Source organism: Oryza sativa, chromosome 5 (assembly GCF_034140825.1).
Source record: "Oryza sativa Japonica Group chromosome 5, ASM3414082v1".
Classification (NCBI taxonomy): domain Eukaryota; kingdom Viridiplantae; phylum Streptophyta; class Magnoliopsida; order Poales; family Poaceae; genus Oryza; species Oryza sativa.
Genome location: NC_089039.1, coordinates 27,674,508 through 27,692,918, shown reverse-complemented (window position 1 = coordinate 27,692,918; position 18,411 = coordinate 27,674,508). Strand labels below are relative to the sequence as shown.

The 18,411-nt window shown below is 44.0% G+C and overlaps 2 protein-coding genes and 1 long non-coding RNA gene across 3 annotated transcripts; 2 read left to right on the top strand and 1 right to left on the bottom strand.

The window, feature by feature from the left end:
• Positions 1–939: 939 nt before the first annotated feature.
• Positions 940–2,240, bottom strand: LOC112938988 (uncharacterized). Its single transcript, XR_003242271.2, has 2 exons — positions 1,925–2,240; positions 940–1,324 (listed from the first exon to the last, which is right to left on the bottom strand). It is a non-coding gene; the product is annotated as an uncharacterized lncRNA (long non-coding RNA).
• Positions 2,241–9,899: 7,659 nt separating this feature from the next.
• LOC4339546 (ATP synthase subunit beta, mitochondrial-like) lies at positions 9,900–13,520 on the top strand. The gene is made up of 9 exons (NM_001402623.1): positions 9,900–10,469; positions 11,084–11,159; positions 11,264–11,352; positions 11,466–11,583; positions 11,670–11,773; positions 11,850–12,008; positions 12,145–12,369; positions 12,441–12,752; positions 13,041–13,520. Exons 1-9 carry the CDS (start codon positions 10,008–10,010, stop codon positions 13,152–13,154), a joined length of 1,659 nt encoding a protein of 552 aa, NP_001389552.1. The 5' UTR covers positions 9,900–10,007; the 3' UTR covers positions 13,155–13,520.
• A 351-nt stretch (positions 13,521–13,871) lies between these two features.
• On the top strand, positions 13,872–18,316 carry LOC4339545 (65-kDa microtubule-associated protein 3). Its single transcript, XM_015783343.3, has 13 exons — positions 13,872–14,048; positions 14,145–14,238; positions 14,331–14,537; positions 15,168–15,416; positions 15,520–15,729; positions 15,810–15,965; positions 16,080–16,239; positions 16,679–16,830; positions 16,915–17,002; positions 17,095–17,168; positions 17,261–17,335; positions 17,423–17,624; positions 17,721–18,316. Exons 2-13 carry the CDS (start codon positions 14,200–14,202, stop codon positions 18,095–18,097), a joined length of 1,989 nt encoding a protein of 662 aa, XP_015638829.1. The 5' UTR covers positions 13,872–14,048; positions 14,145–14,199; the 3' UTR covers positions 18,098–18,316.
• The last annotated feature ends 95 nt before the right edge of the window (positions 18,317–18,411 follow it).

The following is an 18,411-nucleotide window of genomic DNA, read 5'->3' as shown; positions in this document are numbered from 1 at the left end:
TTGTGTAAAAACGATTTGATAATATATTTTGAAAAATGTGGTATGATAAATATAGCTAGTTCCATTAAGTTTTAGTCCATGTTTAACATATATTTGTACCTCGTTCGTGTTTCCTTCATACGCATAGCAGTAACTTATGTTTTGCATTTTACAAAGCAGTTACGATGAGTAGGTCATTGTAGCTCATTTACATATGGAGGGTTGTGATTTTGTTAGTACCTTGACATTGACTCAAAGCGGCACATCTCGGCATCAAAGGTAGGTGGCAAAATGCATTCGTCAAGGACAAATAGACAAACATGCATTGATCGAATAGTGCCTTCAGAGCCGTGGACTTCTGCGTTATCAGTTCGTTGAGGTATCTCTTTGATTTGACATGAGAAATGGACCATGTGACAGCAAGAACGAAATGCATGGATGCAGTGTCCTAACTGGATAGCTTGCTCCTTTCAGAATTAAAAGCTGCTCACTTGCTAGCTCAGATAAGTGTCAAGACATAGTAACAGTGTCTTCAGACTCTGCTTTGGTTTGTTGCTCTAACTGAAGAATTATTGCTCACCAAACGGATAAGCATATGCACATGTATCAGCAACCGGCATTCGGTTGGACCAGTACTGACGCAGATTGCAAACATTGTTAACTCCTCGCGATGTCTAACTGTCTTGAAAACGTCCTTAGAAATACTTATACCGGTCAAGATCACGAGTGTATTCCAAATAATTAATTTCACCTACATCGATGACAGAGGTGTCAACTTAAACATCCATAGCTTCACAATCAAGACTTCAAATGTTTTGATGCACTAGAAAGCAAAATCAGTAACCTTTACTATGATCATATATCACACACGAATGGTGCAGCTGTTAGTGTAACACCACGTGTTGAGATTTGAGAAAGCAGGCCCAAATCAATGCATTATTGTAGCTCCATTTCACTATATCAAGTAATAATAGTAATTTATATATATCGTAGCAGCGAACATGTACCATTAGATTAAAATATGAAAGGCTCAGATTCATTGCAGTTCTTTAGTGTGCACTTGCAATATCGAAGTGCACCCTGATCTCAATCCATCACACATGCACACAGACTGTTCATGTCATCGCTGATGCTGAGTTGGTCGTGAAATCGGACGATTCCACGACGGCAAGTACAGACACACGTCGATTGCCGGCAACCGCAAGCAAGTGCAGTGCAGGGTGCAAGTGCAGCAGGGCCCTTGGAAACGAAGTCGGAGAGAGACCATCCGCCCATGCCATGTCCATGTCCGTGTGTGTGCGCTCGCTGCTGTTGTCTCTTTCTGAGCTGGTACTAGTAATAAAAACTAGCCCGAGGATTATTGCAAGAACAAAAGGTAAGCAGCATCTTGCAGAGCATACTATCACCCAAGCTCTTAAAGCTGTCGGGGAAAAGGGACCCTACGTTACTCAGATACATACGGATACGCGATACGTCGATACGGGGATACGACATTTTCCGGATACGACATTTTCCAAAAAAAACAAGGATACGGGGATACGTATATATATATATATATATATATTGAAAACACACAAAAAAAATTAAGGAAATTACATTAATATATATTAAAAATACAAAAAAAATAAGGAGCTTTTATAAAGAAAAAGCGATATAATACTAGTATTAGTGTAGCCGATTCCATATCAATATTTTGCAATTTTCTTTTCTATAAGCAATTCAAATTAACAAGCGATTAAGATCCCAAAAACTACATATTAATAGTTCAATCATATAACTCTTGATGACTTTGCATCAACATTAGCAGCCGCACTAACCAGTAACCACTAGAATTGCTAGATGCACTAGCACTTGTATCTAACAAAAACGATAGTACTTTGTCCTAAGAAAAACAAGAAAGGCCCAACAGATTCAAGCAAGAAATGTTCAAAGAGCATGGATTTACCCGGCCAGGCACTCAAGCAAACAATGAAAAAGCTCCTTGCTTTGATGTTGCCAGCGGCCAGCCTGCCACCGGCCTCCGCTATGCCCGGCAACGGTCGTGGCCTCCGAGGTTGGCGGCGAAGGAGATGCGCCACCGCCCAGCCGCGGCAGCTCTTCCGTCTCGCGGAGAGGACGTTGTGGCCCGCGCACGGCAACCAAGCGCGCTGCTGCAGCCGCGTCTCTGGTGGCATCGCCGGGCACGCACGAGAGACAGCCATCAGGATGGGAGCGTATGAGGCGGCGCATCCCTGATGCGAGCGAAGACGGAGGCACGTCGCGGCCGTATCGCTGGCATATCTCGATTTATTTTGTTTTTTTAAATCGCGAATATGTGGGATACGTACGGAATATGTATCGGAACATATCCGATATGTATCCGTATCCGTTGCCGTATCAGATACGGATACGTCGCTCTGTAGCCGTACCAGGATAACGTTGAGTTAGGGACCTACCTTCAGAAAATATATATTCATGGATGCTAGTACAATCCAGAGTAGTGACTTCAAAAGCTGAAGATCTGAGCTTTTTGTACCGCTAACAAACTCAGTTTTTTTTAAGGCTGTGTTTAGTTTCTGAGATTAGGGAGAAGTTTGGGGAAAGTTGGTAAATTAGAAAAAAAGTTGGGAGTTTATTTAAGTATGAAAGTTTTGAATGTGATGTGATGGAAAGTTGAGAGTTTGGGGGAAGTTTGGTGTGAACTAAATAGGGCCTAATTTGTTTTAGCATCCCGTGAAACATTTTTGCTATTTCTATAGGCCTTGTTTAGTTCCAAACTTTTTCTTCAAACTTTCAACTTTTCCATCACATCGTTCCAATTTCAACCAAACTTCTAATTTTGGCGTGAACCAAACTTCTCAATTTTCTGTGTAACTTTTGGTCTCGGTTATTGGATATCCTGATGCATCATGCATTGACTGTACATGTCATAGGTCTTCTATTCATTACTAGTACAATATACAGGTTTTTTTTGGGATAAACTTGGATGCTTTGTTCAGCATCTGCCTTTTCTGTCTTGACTCTTGGTACCGCTTGTGAACATGTCGACATGTTGTTCCTGCTGTTTTTTTTTCCTTTTCATTTTGAGGCATGCGTCACTAACTTATGTTCGAGTCCATTTTTCAGCATTATTAGCTTTTAAAACACCAATATACTATCATTAACCTATTATTATTATCATCATTTTTAATGTACTATCTCTTAGTTGCTATATATTTTTGCTATGGCATGTGGACCTTTTGGCTCTACAGTCTACACTATCTTTTTTCTTCTCATATTAGGATGTGTCCTAGGGCAAAATCTTATCTTAAGTTACAATATTTTGAGATGGAGAAGTAAATATTGGAGAGTTGAGGAGGGTGGTTAACATGTGGCTCTTTAGCCCCACATGTTCTTTTTCTCCTAAAGAATAAGTTGGAGATGGGATGGTGGCAGAACCATCACCACCACTACTATATTTTAAATGATTATAGGTTAATAATACATATACATAAAAGTTCATCAAAATATTGTAGGTCATTCACTTACTCCCCCATCCTAAAATATAAGCATTTTTGGAATTCGACACAATATTCGATATGATACTTTGACCAATAATAAGTATAAAAATAAGATGTTTTAAATAAAAAGAGTTGCATATTATGATAGTTTGTCTAATAATAAATCTAGTAACATCAATTTTACATGATTGATCTTTTTATTTGTTTTGCTATTAATAGTCAAAGTTAAAAATGGTTGACTTGACACTATATTAAAAATACTTACATTTTAGAACGGATAGAATATTTATCTTTCTAAATGCCGTAGGATCGCTGATGATTTAGCGCGCCACGTCAGCCGTTCTATTTGCACCCCCACCCCAACCCCCCCCCCCCCCCCCCCCCCCCGGCGCACTTTCAGCTAAATTAAACATTGTTTCCCGCTATTGTTCACCGTCCGATCTCACACTAGATAAGAGCCAACCTAATAAAACGCCAAAACTAGCCATCTTCTTGGGAACACAAGACCCACGCACCAACAGGTAGCGGCAAATTTCATCCATTACATGCCAGACCAACCATATCTGTAGAAGATCAATTTCGAGCTATAACTAGTCGTGAAAGAAATGCAAGTATGGTCGAGTTAGGCAGGCAGATAGACATACGAACTACGCTTATAGATTTGAGATTTCCACGTAGCGACAGTATCAATGGCGGTTGATCTTTCCCAATCAATCGTTCACATATTTGTACCCAAAAAAAAAACCCCCCACTTGACCCATCTATCGCTTGCGCTTGTCGATACCGGCCGCTGAATATTCCACAAATCCGCCTTTTTTTCAAAAAATAATCAGTGTTAACACATATAAATTAAAGATCAAGGCGCTTAAGATGAGGATAAGTACCATGTATCGTCTGTGTTCTGCCCAGCAGCGTCGCCGTCACGTGTTATTCTTCTGATCATACGAGATCACGAGACGATGGACTTAATTAACTGTGTTTGTACGCTGCAGAGTTTAATTTGCTTAAAGCCTGGCCTCTGATTCTGCTTGTTTAATTAGTTCTCGTACTCAGATGTGCATACATTTCATTGCTAGTACTCCAATTCGGTCCTTTATCGAGGAACATTATTCGGTCCATTTCGAGAGAACAATTTCAACGCATGCCAAAGAAGGGTCTCGCGAATGTTCCAATCCATCGACCAGCGAACAAACAAAACCTTGACGAGACGACGATGTAGGTAGGAGCAGATAGCTCGCTAGGCTGTTCCCTTGTTCTCCTCCGTACACCGGCGGCCGGACGCTGCAAGTCAAAAGCCCTCCACTAACTATAACTAACATCTCGCCCCTTTTTTTTTGGGGCTAGAACTAGCTACTCCATGCGAGTCCTTGTTTGGATGGGTCGCTTGGAAATGCAGAAAATGCGACCGCATTTTGACACCCTTTTCCGCTCGGCAAAGGGTATCTGCCACGGTTGGCGCCGTTCACACACGAGAGAATCGCATGAGCCACCGTGATTTCGATCGATTTGCTCGCGCAGGGGGAGGAGAGGACAGCGACGGCCGGGGAGGTGGACGACGGCTTTAGCGATAGAGGCGATGGCATGTCGTCTCCGGGGGGGCCCTGCGAGCGCCGGCGACACGGGCTAGTGCGCGTGTGCGTCTGCAGGTTGACGATCGAGGCGGGCGGCAATGTAGTACAACTGTGCAAGCCTAGCTGACCGGCTATACTTGCGCTGTTGTACTAGTGTCGTTGCCGCGCGGGGACTGAAAGGTGATTTGACAATCTTGGTACCTGCAGGCGGCTGGTGGCAATCGCTGAAAGGAACATTTCTGACGAGGGGAATTATTGGTCACAACTCACACGTTAGAAACGGGAGTTGTTTACTGTAGATGGAGCCATGGAGGTAATGGTCATCATCTTTTGTACGCCTTCCAAATAATTTTAAGATAATTTAATAATATAGATTATTATGTACTCCATCCGTCCCAAAATATAAAAACCTATAACTGAATTCGTAATAATAGAAAATGTTCCATTCATTTTTAGCTTCTTATATTTTGGGACATAGAAAGTGATAGGTAACTTCAAATACATAGCCGTTTAATTTCAATCTAGAGAAGGTTTTTTAAAAATAAATTAAACTCTAGCTAATGCATAATACATGTACTATCATTTATAGTTATATATTTTTTAAAAGTTTGAAATATTAACCTTTGTGTTTGTGTAATGATATATCATATATTGATCCATGTTGTTAAAATAATTATAATTATTTTGATAAAATGTAAGAAACAAGGGCACATCACCTCAATGGAAAAAAATACTTTCTTGCTAGAAATGGCATTTATCAGCAGAGATGTTACGTTTTGGCGTTTTCCCAATTTTCTAGGTGAGTTTTTTCTTCCTTTTTAAAGTTCGTTTTTCTTATACACTACAGATAAAGTTTAAAAGTAAAACATACCCAAAGATTTTAATTCGTGTACTAGGAGAGAATTAAATCGCTTTGTCGATCTTGTAGTATTGTTTGCATTGCCACCAACCAACTGGTTCTAGAAATGTGCTACACTGCTACTGTACATATCTCCTCAAATGTGTTTCCTACAGCTGAACATTTTGACTTTGTAATCCTCTAGCAAAGGAGTCAGCTAAGCTAATTGAATACTACTAGCTAATAAAAAAACCTATTGGATAGAACTCCTCTCTTAATCTAATCATATCAAGCCCCCAAAAACAAAGTCGGCGACGGCCTGATGGGGAACCCAAATGCTTTCGATGTCAGCCAAGATAGAAAAATTCCACCAACGCGATCGCTCATCCAATTCTGTTTGTCTCAATCCTTGAAGTTTTGCAGCTGAGGCCAAGTCTACGTTTCAGTGCTTCGTTTCCACAAGTTTCCATGGCCAATAGAGTAGCATTCAGTCCATTTGTTTGCTGAAACGGCCGCGAGATAGTCAGTTTTGTCACATTTTCCAGCTGCAAGTCAATGCTACGCTCTTGTCGTTGTGATAGCACTCAGTGTATATATATAAGATCAGATACAATCATTAGAGACAGAATAATTCTAAAGAGGTGACGATTCACACTGTGATCATCGCTCTGGTCATATAACTCATACAGAGTATGGATGAAACTGAAACGTGATTGAAAGAAAAAAAAACAGTCACTTTAGAACAAGTGGTAATCTAAGTTTTAATCATTGAGTTGTGAGGTGATGGGGTCTTCAGTTACTAGCTAGTATACAAGTAGTAACTAGTTATGGTAATTGGAGGCTAGCAAAAGAGGACTTGGTGCCTATGACATACTTCAACAAGTGGTGAGATCTTCTTGATTTCATGGTTGAATAATTATCCTTGAGACCTTGACAAGATGGCCTGCTTGATGTTTTTTTTTGTTAGGAGGGGCCAGGTTGATGGTAGTCTTCCTTTCTCAATAATGGGATCAAATGTGTAATTAGTGTTTAACAGGACTCTGATAAGCTTTTGGAGGATGTCAAGTCTCAAATGAGTTTGAAAAAAAGATTCATGTGATTAAGAATACTAACAAGCCGTCTTACATTCATTATTGCCTCGGCCTGCTTTTCTCTGAACCTGATGCAGCCATGCAGCTACAACGCGTGAATGCTGTCACCGTGTACACTTCAAAATACAGTGCATCGCGTCATGTGGTCCTGTCATACAGTCATACTCCTATGCAAAATGAACAAAGTCACCAATTATCAAATCTTGGAAATCCTAGCAGAATACTAGTACTAGTACAGTACATTGAATAATCCCTCCGTGAAAAATGAGAAATGTAACAGTAGGTCAGCCTGAAGTACTGTATAATTTATTTTCGTTTTGCAAGCTGCAGTCCGTATTCCGTAAGAAGTAACAAAGCTCTTGGGCAGCAATTGCTAGCCAAGATTCTTGGGAAGATATAACTGCAGAATGCAAGTCCACTTGTGAAGTCATGAGGTTGCAGCAAAACCGAATGCGTTAGCTGACGGCAGTTCGATTAGCTGCTGGATGACGGTTTACTGAACATCAGGTTTCAAGCATTCTGTTATACAGTTACCTGTTATCAAAAGAAGGAGAACATCCGAGTTACAGTTTACCTGCATAGCATCATTAGCATATATCAGATGCATACCAGATAGAACTAGTTAACAGATAGCAGAAAACTGACCTCCCTGCTCGGGTTCGAAGTTGTTCTTGGTAACAATGAAGTTGTTCTTGTAACAATGAAGGCAATGTACACGAGTGGGCCTGAATAATACCAAAGGCTCAGCTAATCAGCTTTCCTTCTCCGAGCACACTGCGTTCAAAGCCTCAAATGGCCCAACAACTAGTGGGCTGGTAGTGCAGGCCGCATGTGCAGGATGACGTTTCCCACTGCTCATGACGGCCCAATGACTGAGCAATTTCAACGTTGGAATAAGTTCACTTGAGTTCCCTTTATTTGTCGCCAGTCTAATTTTCATCCTTGAACCGCAAAACCGTATACGACCCATCCCCAACTTACAAAAATCAGTCAAACGAGATCCCTCGGCGGTTTTAATAGCGGTTTTGGCTGACGTGACGCCTACTTGGCCATTTTTGGCCATTTTGACTCGGTCTCCATCCCACGTGGCGCTGGTGTGGCGCTGACGTGGCAATTATATCTCGGTAAAATAATAAAAATCATGGGCCCACATGTCAGCCCCAAAAAATATTTTAAAAATGGTGGGTCCCACATGTCAGCTACACAAAATAAATATGGTGGGCCCACGTGGGCCCCACATGTCGTTGACCGAATCCAATATCTTCTTCCTCCTCTCTCCGGCTCTCCCCATCTCTCTGCTCCCTCCTCTCGTCGGGCGGCGTCCAGCACGGCGGCAGCAGGCGGCGCGACAATGGACAGCGCATGGCCGGCGGCGGGCGACGGCGCGCGCGAGGCACGTGGGGACGATGTAGGCGTCGATGGCGACGTTGGGCCGCGCGAGGAGGCGACGGAGCAAGTGGAACTTCTCGTCCTCACCACCACCACCACCACCACCAGAAGCAGCAGAGCCGCCATGGCGCTTGCGGAGCTCAGACGAGGGGAGGGCATCGGCGCGGCCGTCCCCGGCCGCGGCGGCGAGGAAGTAGAGGCGGCGGCGCCGGGGGGGGGGAACGGGAGGGCGCGGTGGAGGGGGAGGACGACGGGAGGAGGGCCGCGGCGGCCGAGGGACGGGGAGAGGCACGTGGCTTCGATCCCTCTTCTCCCGCCGGCGCCCATCGGGGAGAAGGGCGGCGGACTGCTAGGCGAGCGTGCGCAAGAGAGAGATGGCCGCCGCCGCCCCAGGCGCCTCGCGCGCCGTCGGCCATGCGTTGTCCATCGCCGCGAGGGAGGAGGCGAGCTCGTCGGGGCGGCCGGCGGGAGAGGAGGCAGCGCAAGCCGGCCGACGGGAGGGAGGGAGAGGAGCGGTGGTGCGCGGGCGTCGGCGGCCGGCGGGAGAGGAGCGGCAGCGCACTGGGACTAGCGCGGGGGGGGGGGGGGAGCGGCGCGCGGCGGCCTGCAGGTGGGAGGGAGAGGAGCGGCCGCCGTCGCCTGGAAAGAGAGAGATGAAGAGATGGGAGATGGGGAGAGAGGAGGAAGAAGAGGTGAGGTGAGTTGGACTGACATGTGGGGCCCATGTGGGTCCCATCTTTTTTATTATTATTTTATGTGACTGACATGTGGGTCCCACAGATTTTATTATTTTTCTAGATCGGATTGCCACGTAAGCACCACGTCAGTACCACATCAAATGAAGACCGAGTCAAAATGGACACGTAGGCGCTACGTCAGCCAAAACCACCCTTAAAATCGTCAAGGTACCTCGTTTGTCCGGTTTTCGTAAGTTGGGGACGGGTCGTACCGGTTTTGCAGTTCAGGGACGAAAATCAGACTGGGCGACAAATAGAGGGACCTAAAATGAACTTATTCCTTCAACGTTTGTGTGCTGACAGAGTGACGAGCCTCGATTTTCTAAAAAAGAAAAGGTTACAGGCCTCGAACAAGATGCTGTTACCAAAGTTAGCCACGAATTTGGACTAGAAAATAGCTAAACATGACGGCTTGATCGAAGATTACGCAAAGTTTTAGTTCGACTTTCGAACTTATAATAGTTCAAAATAATCATCTGCTGTCATCATCTACTCAATAAAAACCGAAATCCTCTGTCACCATCAAAACATAGCAAAAATCAAATGCCATTAAAAAGTGCCAAATGACAGTTGACAGCCCAAAATAAAAAAGAAGAAAAAAAAAGGAACACTATTATATTCCAGATTTCCAGCTGCAATATCAAGCTACCAAATGGATCCCCAAAAAAATTGCAATCCATTCCATGAACTGAGCCCACCATGCACCACACAACCCCCGCTCCTCCACGCTTCTCGGGCTCCCGTAGACCGGGTCCACCCGCCAATCCCCCCACACGTCGATATCTCCAGCACCCACCGCACCCACTCTCCTCCTCACTCCGCTCCCCTCCTCTCCTCCTCCCTTCTCGCGGAGGCCGCCGCAACCAAAAAAAAAAAAGTCTAACCCTAGATCCAGGCCCCGCGTCTCCGGCGATCTCCCGGCCATGGCGACTCGCCGGGCCCTCTCCTCCCTCGTCCGCGCCGCCTCCAGGCTCCGCGGGGCCTCGCCCGCCCCGCGCCCGCGCGGGCCGCTCCACCGACCGTCGCCATCGGGGTACCTCTTCAACCGCGCCGCCGCGTACGCCACGGCCGCCGCGGCGAAGGAGGCGGCGCCTCCCGCGCCCGCGACGGGGAAGGCCACGGGTGGAGGTAAGATCACCGACGAGTTCACCGGCGCCGGCGCCGTCGGGCAGGTGTGCCAGGTCATCGGCGCCGTCGTCGACGTGCGGTTTGACGAGGGGCTGCCTCCCATCCTCACGGCGCTCGAGGTGCTCGACCACAACATCCGCCTCGTGCTCGAGGTGGCGCAGCACCTTGGCGAGAACATGGTGCGCACCATCGCTATGGACGGGACTGAGGGGCTTGTCCGCGGTCAGCGCGTCCTCAACACCGGCTCCCCAATCACTGTAATGCCCCCCCGCCCGTCTTCTCATCCTTGTTTGCGATCGTACATTTCATTTCGTGTTGTCTCCGACCAGATCTGACGAAATGTGGATCTACTGCTGTCAGATTTGATCTAGGTGTACAGTTCTGAGTGGCGAGCGATCGCCCTTCCATTTCGTTCATTTTATCGGTAGACTGTTGGCTGCTTTGTGGTGGTCTGTTCGTGCTAGTGAAGAAATTGACTTTTTTTCCCCTATAAAGTGCTGCCTTTTGGTTTGTGGTGGTCATCTAGAGTCTATTAGAATTCATTATGTTCACCAGTGTTGCATTTCCGTATTGGCGTATTGTGAGGTTAACATGCATTGGTTGGTATAACTTTTCCACTGTTTGCTTGAATGAAAATTGTCGTCATAGTCTAGGAATCCATTCCAGTTTTTGTTTATTTAATACCCTTGCCAATTGTTTAGCATAAAATGGGCATTACTGAATTCAGAGAACTGCTGATGCATTCGTGTAAATTCTGATTATAATTAGAGTTGCTGAACCTTGTATCTGTAGCATTGTCTTGGAAGTTGAAACTAATCATATATAATGTGTTCTACTATGTTTTTGACTTGGAAGTTATTCTTCTTTGTAGGTTCCTGTTGGCAGGGCCACGCTTGGACGTATCATGAATGTTATTGGTGAGCCAATTGATGAGAAGGGTGACATAAGTAAGTTACTATATGTTCCATGTCTTCATTATTCATAGTTATTTAAGAATTTGTGTGTCCAGTTCTTATTTATGTTTTGTTATTGATGCTGACTTCTATTGTAGCAACGAACCACTTCCTTCCCATCCATCGTGAGGCGCCTGCTTTTGTTGAGCAAGCCACAGAACAGCAAATTCTTGTTACTGGAATTAAGGTATAATTGTCCCACCCTTCTCTGATCCTGTGGTTATCTGAAGTATTTGAATGGTAAATAGTTGCAACCATGATTTAGAGTCCTAATTGCTGTACATTGGTTTAATTTTATAGGTTGTGGATCTGCTTGCGCCCTACCAAAGAGGTGGAAAGATCGGTCTTTTTGGTGGTGCAGGAGTCGGCAAAACTGTCCTTATTATGGAGTTGATCAACAATGTTGCTAAGGCCCATGGTATGCATCTATACATAGTCTCATGTGTGATATTGTTCAAATTTCAGTCACTTGTTCTATTTGACTGATGATGATTTGTTTGCCAGGTGGTTTCTCTGTGTTTGCTGGTGTTGGTGAACGTACCCGTGAAGGTAATGATCTTTACAGGGAAATGATTGAAAGTGGTGTCATCAAGCTAGGTGACAAACAGGTAATTTTAGTTGATATCTTATTTTCTGTGGGACGCACACATGTGCAAGCTACTTATATATCAATTTTGGTTGCAGAGTGAAAGCAAGTGTGCTCTTGTCTACGGGCAAATGAATGAGCCCCCGGGTGCTCGTGCTCGTGTTGGGTTGACCGGTTTGACTGTTGCGGAACATTTCCGTGATGCCGAAGGACAAGATGTGCTTTTGTTCATTGACAACATTTTCCGTTTCACTCAGGTAATTTATGCAAGACATCTCTTCTTTTGGTATTTCTACTCTGCATAAAAAAGAATTACTAGTAGTATACGTAGCGTAGGTGTTTCTACTAAGTCCCATTGTTATGGTTTTGATTAATCTTGAATCTTGATGTCAGGCGAACTCTGAGGTGTCTGCTCTTCTTGGACGTATTCCATCTGCTGTGGGATATCAACCAACTCTTGCTACTGATCTTGGAGGACTTCAAGAGCGAATTACAACTACAAAGAAGGGTTCCATTACATCTGTCCAAGCTATTTATGTGCCTGCTGATGACTTGACGGATCCTGCTCCTGCTACTACTTTTGCACATCTTGATGCTACTACTGTGTTGTCACGACAGGTTTGTCCAACTGACCTAATACATCGTGTTAATAATGTCCTCATTATGACTTGAATTTGCTATCTGTGCAGATCTCTGAGCTTGGTATTTACCCTGCTGTCGATCCTCTGGACTCCACATCCAGAATGCTCTCCCCCCATGTTTTGGGTGAGGATCACTACAACACTGCTCGTGGTGTCCAAAAGGTTCTTCAGAACTACAAGAATCTTCAGGATATTATTGCAATTTTGGGTATGGACGAGCTCAGTGAAGATGACAAGTTGACCGTCGCTCGCGCAAGGAAGATCCAGCGTTTCTTGAGCCAGCCCTTCCATGTGGCTGAAGTTTTCACGGGTGCTCCTGGGAAGTACGTGGAGCTGAAGGAGAGCGTCAACAGTTTCCAGGTCAGAATTGAATATGCATAGTAGTTTTTGGAGTTCAGTACCACTACGGTTACAGTATTTTGCAATTTTTGGGGTTATAATTGATGAATCAGTATGTGCCTGCAAGAATACACTAGTTTTACCAGACAGTACAATCCATCTACACTTTTTTAATCCTTTGTTCAGTAACACATTTTGCTAGATCTGTAGTTGTAGACACGCGATATTACAGAACTTCATTATGCTTATTAGTAATGTATATTCATGTTTGCTTGTGTGCTCTTTGCTAAAGTTTCTGTTGATGTGCAGGGTGTTTTGGATGGGAAATATGATGACCTTCCCGAGCAGTCATTCTATATGGTGGGAGGCATTGAGGAAGTCATTGCTAAAGCTGAGAAGATCGCCAAGGAGTCGGCTTCATAAGATCTCTTCATTGTTAAGTTCTGTACAAGTTAAATTTTTGGATTCTGGTTTCTATATGCCCGTTCTGTAGCCAGGACGTGATTACAAGCAGGGGTGACATCTTCTGATGAGCGATGTTTTTTTGTCTTCCTTTTCTCCTTTTACCCCTAATAAGGAACCGCAGTGACATTGTATTGTGCTGCACAAAAGTACTCGGAACTTCGAAAGCATGTGTCCTTTATAATGCAGATCCATGAAGCATAGGATCATTGAGTTCTTGTTTTTAGTTGGTAATTCTTTCTTTATTATTTCCATATCCATGCTTTGGTTGTGGCTATTCGCTTCTCCGGCGGAAGAATTTGCAATCAGAATGATTGTGCTTAATTGTAAAATTGATTTTAGGATTTTTCATTATAGTCAACTTCTCAACCTTAGCTTTTAAACCGTAATACAGATACAAAATTTTTACCTATAAATTATTTTTAATTGTTTCATTAACTCTTTTTACTGCCCCACTATGTACTTCTACTAGTTTGGTTCTCACTACTCACCACTCAGCATAATCTGCAACAGCTTTATGAGTTGTTTAGCCTAGGCCCATATCAGTAAAACTTTCCATCTCCAGCCCAATTCAAAATAAAAGGCCCAAGAGTGACTAGCCCGGCCCAGTATATCTATCAGCCTGTGCCGCCCAAATCCGGTGATCCAAAATCGTTTCCCCCTCTCCCTCCCATTTTCAAGTTGTTTCGAACAATTCTCTTCAATCCCTCATCATTTCCCCCAAAATCGCGCGGCCGTCTCCGGCCAAATCCACGCCGCCGCCGCCGCCGCCGCCGCCGCCGCCGAGGACGACGCAGCGGTGCCCTCGTTTCGGCCTCCCGTATCGCCCTCCGTCGAGCCGAGCCACCGAGACTGGTGAGTGAACTCGAGGCCGTAGGCGTTACTGCTGGTTGATCGTGCCAACCCTAATTCTGACGCCGATCAATCTCTCCCCGTTTGATTCCCCTGCAGGCTGCGTGGTATCGTCCTCACGAGGAGCGGCAATCCGAAGGAGCGCCTCCTCCCGATGAAGACCATATGCGGATCCCTCATGCACGAGCTCCAGGTGCGCCTCGCTGTCGACTGATCTGCTGTTGCCGCGATGGCGGTGACAGGTTTTGTTGGTCTCTCGCTGATTCAGATCGCTCGTGGTTGCAGGTCATCTGGGACGAGGTCGGGGAGCCCGAGGCCGCGAGGGACAGGATGCTGCTGGAGCTCGAGCAGGAGTGCCTGGAGGTGTACAGGAGGAAGGTGGACCAGGCGAACCGCTCCCGCGCCCAGCTGCGGCAGGCGATCGCTCAATATGAAGCTGAACTCGCCGCCATCTGCTCCGCCATTGGCGAGACGACGGTCCACGTCAGGCAGGTCTGTCACTTTTGCTTCTGTTTTCTGTCGTTTAAGAGCTTATGTTTTGATGGTTGATACGATTTACTGTGTTATGGTACTATAATGGTTTGGGGCGCATCAGAATTTAGCCGTTTCTCCGATTCAAAAACACTACCCACAATTGTATTGTGATATTATCGAATTATTATTAGGCTATGAATTCATATGTTCTTCGTATACTACCTTTCGCCTGTATTCAAGCATGGTAACTTCATCATTTTCCGTTAGCATATTTTCCGAACTGGTAAGCAGTGTGTGTTTTGCAAAAACTTTTTGCATACAAATTTATTCTAAAAAACAAATAAACCCAATTTTTGAGTTTATAATAATTAATTCTTAATTAATCATGCACTAATGACTTATATTGTTGTGCATGCCACGGAGTTGCCACACCCAATAGCCGGAAGGAGCACAACCCTCTAGATTATATCCCATCTAGTACTGGTTGCTATATCTTGAGACGGAGGTAGTATATGATTACAGTCACAGATGGGCTCATTTAATGTGTATTATTTAGTTATCCAACTTGAAAGGTAGAAGTATGCTGTAGCGAAATAGGATCTACCAGTAAGGCAGTAATTAGTTCTTTGTTTTTGATTGTTTTATCAGTCTAATCAGAAAGCATGTGGATTACGGGATGAGCTCGGTGCAATATTACCATACCTAGAAGAGATGAAGAGGAAGAAGGTTGAAAGATGGAACCAGTTTCTTGATGTCGTAGGAAGGATAAAGAAGATCTCATCTGAGATAAGGCCAGCAAATTTTGACCCTTTTAAAGTGTCTGTGGATCAATCTGATCTATCATTAAGAAAGCTTGAAGAGTTAAGGGTGGAGCTGAAGTCCCTTGAAAAGGAGAAGGTTCTTCTTGAAGCTTTTAGCTCTATGTATTATTTGAATTCCTTTTCAATTTCTATTTTCTAATGTATTCTGATTCAGTTATTAAATTTCTGAATTCTGATAGGGTGAGAGGGTAAAGCAAGTTATGGAATATTTGAAGACTTTACATTCTTTATGTGTAGTACTTGGTGTCGACTTCAAGAAAACAATATCTGAAATACACCCTAGTCTTGATGAAGCTGAAGGGCCAAGGAATATAAGCAACACTACAATTGAGATGCTAGCATGGGCGATTCAGAGACTTCGTGAAACAAAAATGCAGAGGATGCAGAAGGTCTGCATCTTACTATTTCAATTCAGGGAATGGCCAAATGGTATATATCTGCTTTCAACTAACTGTATTAGCTCTGCCAGCTTCAAGATCTTGCATCTACCTTGCTAGAACTATGGAATCTAATGGATACGCCATTTGAAGAGCAGCAGGCATACCAGAATATAACATGTAATATTGCTGCTTCAGAGGCTGAATTAACAGAACAGAACACCCTTTCCATTGAGTTCCTCAACTATGTGAGTTAATGATCTTTTGGAGAACTTGCTTTCGTGAGTCTTGTGGTTGTCATTTTCTGTTTTCTACTGAGATAATGATACTAGAGTCAGAGGACATGATATTCTTTGATCCAGGTGGAAGCTGAGGTATTAAGGCTTGAACAGCACAAAGCAAGCAAAATGAAGGAGCTTGTTCTCAAGAAGAAAACAGAACTAGAAGAACATCGACGACGGGCACATTTAGTTGGAGAGGAAGGTTATGCAACTCAGTTCACAATTGAGGCCATTGAAGCAGGTAATATGTTATGGAATGATTCCCTGGGTGTGTTCGCTTTTCCTAGATCCCAACCGGATCCCTCTGCACGGAAAATGGAGTGGTTCATTAGCGCGTGATTAATTAAGTATTAGCTATTTTTTTTAAAAAAATGGATTAATTTGATTTTTTAAGCAACTTTCATATAGAACCTTTTTTTTTGCAAAAAACGTACCGTTTAGCAGTTTGAAAAACTTGCGCGCGGAAAACGAGAGAGAGAGGAGTTGGGAAAAGGGGCATCCGAACACACCCTTAGATTTCTGTGCAAGTTCTTGAAGGTAGTTTCAGTTAATTGATCCTCCTACCTCCTTTGCTCATGCATTCCGTTGAGAGGATGTGTCATGTGTGTTAAGCTGTTAATGCTGTTTATTTAGTAAAATGTTTTATTGCCCAAAATATGTCTTCACTCTTTCCATTTCAGGGGCTATTGATCCCTCTTTGTTGCTCGAGCAAATTGAGGCTTATATTTCAACAGTGAAAGAGGAAGCTTTTAGCAGGAAGGACATTCTCGAGCGAGTTGAGAAGTGGCTAAATGCACGTGAGGAAGAGGCTTGGTTGGAAGATTACAACAAAGTACTGTCCTATCAGAACAATTTATATGAAAAGATTTTTTTTCCGCACCTGCTGCTGATTGCGGTGTCCGCATGACATGATCAGGATGACAACCGGTATAATGCTGGGAGAGGTGCACACATTATGCTTAAGAGGGCTGAAAAAGCGCGTGTTCTGGTTAGCAAGATTCCAGGTGACAATCAATTATTAAACACAATGTTATGCTTTCATTCTTAATTTCTTATCATTTCTGCTCCTGATTTGCTGCTATTGTGTTGTGGACAGGAATGGTAGATGTTCTTGAAACAAAAACCAGAGCTTGGGAAACTGAAAGAGGCAATGAGTTCACATATGATGGCGTATATTTCTCTATTCATGCCGTTTATTTTATGTATTATTTACAAAGCCAGTTTTGAGAATTGCCAAAACTCGTGTCGTACAATGTTTGCAGGTCCGACTTATATTGATGCTTGAAGAATACATGGTTGTTCGTCAAGAGAAAGAGCAGGAAAGGAAGAGGCAAAGGGTACTAGCTGTATCCTAATTTGTGTGCTTTTGTTACCATCTTCTTACGTGGTAACGTGGGTGAGATCTGAAATCTGAGTAATTGTAGGATCAAAAGAAGCTTCAAGATCAACGCAAAGCTGAGCAGGAGGCACTTTATGGATCAAAGCCAAGCTCTTCAAAATCTCACAGCACTAAGAAGGTACCCAGAAACTCCACACCTGGAGTTCAACCTCCTAAATCAGAGATACTTCATTCAAAGACTATTCGTGCAACCAAGAAAACGGAAGATATCAACACTCCTTCCCCTGGTAACTTCGACTTAAATATATCTGAAGCAATATTTCTAAATTTTTACTTAGTATGTAGTACGATCTGACTATCTCTGATCTCAAAAATAAACTCAGGTCATAAAGGTTTAGACACTGTTGGTCTCCCTATCAGGAAGTTATTTCCATCTTCCAACTCGAGCACTCTTCTTGAGATGGAGACACCCCGGAAGCCCTTCTCTCAGATTACACCTGGAAACATATCCTCAGCTCCTGTGCGTCCAATCTCCACTGGTGGTACTGAAGAGAACAGGACTCCCAAGACATTTGCACCAGTTCCTACGACTCCGATGACAGTGAGCCCTCATATGCAAATGGCAGTGACGCCTGTTCTTACCGCAAAAGCTGTTTCTGTACTCTCTTATGACGAACCGGAGCTGACTTCACAAGAGGACACCGAGTACTCATTTGAAGAGAAGCGTCTTGCAGTCTATCTTGCCGCACAAGTGGCTTGACTGTCAAGGATGCTGATACATCCGTTGTGTAGCTGAAAGTCTGAACCTTTGATAGCATTTCTCATGTTACAGAGACTTGTGTAGGTCGACAGCAGTCGGCCTTATTCATAACCATACTTTACGTTTTCATCCCATTGTTAAAGTAGTTACCTTGTTACTGCTGGCACTTGTCACCTGATGATGTGAACCATTACCTTTCTTCGCTATGTTGATGGTTATCATTAGGTGGCTGAGACAATGAATTGAACTGGCAGGTGCAGCCGTGCAGGTGATGTGGTTTGTTATTTGGAAAAGAGGTTTTTACCGTTGTGGTA

Bases quoted from the DNA above. Each gene is read 5' to 3' on its own strand.
- LOC4339546 (NM_001402623.1), top strand. From the start codon at position 10,008: ATGGCGACTCGCCGGGCCCTCTCCTCCCTCGTCCGCGCCGCCTCCAGG. The intron at 11,584-11,669 runs GTATGCATCTAT...TTTGTTTGCCAG, and splicing joins CAATGTTGCTAAGGCCCATG to GTGGTTTCTCTGTGTTTGCT. The intron at 12,753-13,040 runs GTCAGAATTGAA...GTTGATGTGCAG, and splicing joins AGAGCGTCAACAGTTTCCAG to GGTGTTTTGGATGGGAAATA.
- LOC4339545 (XM_015783343.3), top strand. From the start codon at position 14,200: ATGAAGACCATATGCGGATCCCTCATGCACGAGCTCCAG. The intron at 15,730-15,809 runs GTCTGCATCTTA...TAGCTCTGCCAG, and splicing joins AAATGCAGAGGATGCAGAAG to CTTCAAGATCTTGCATCTAC. The intron at 17,625-17,720 runs GTAACTTCGACT...AAATAAACTCAG, and splicing joins TATCAACACTCCTTCCCCTG to GTCATAAAGGTTTAGACACT.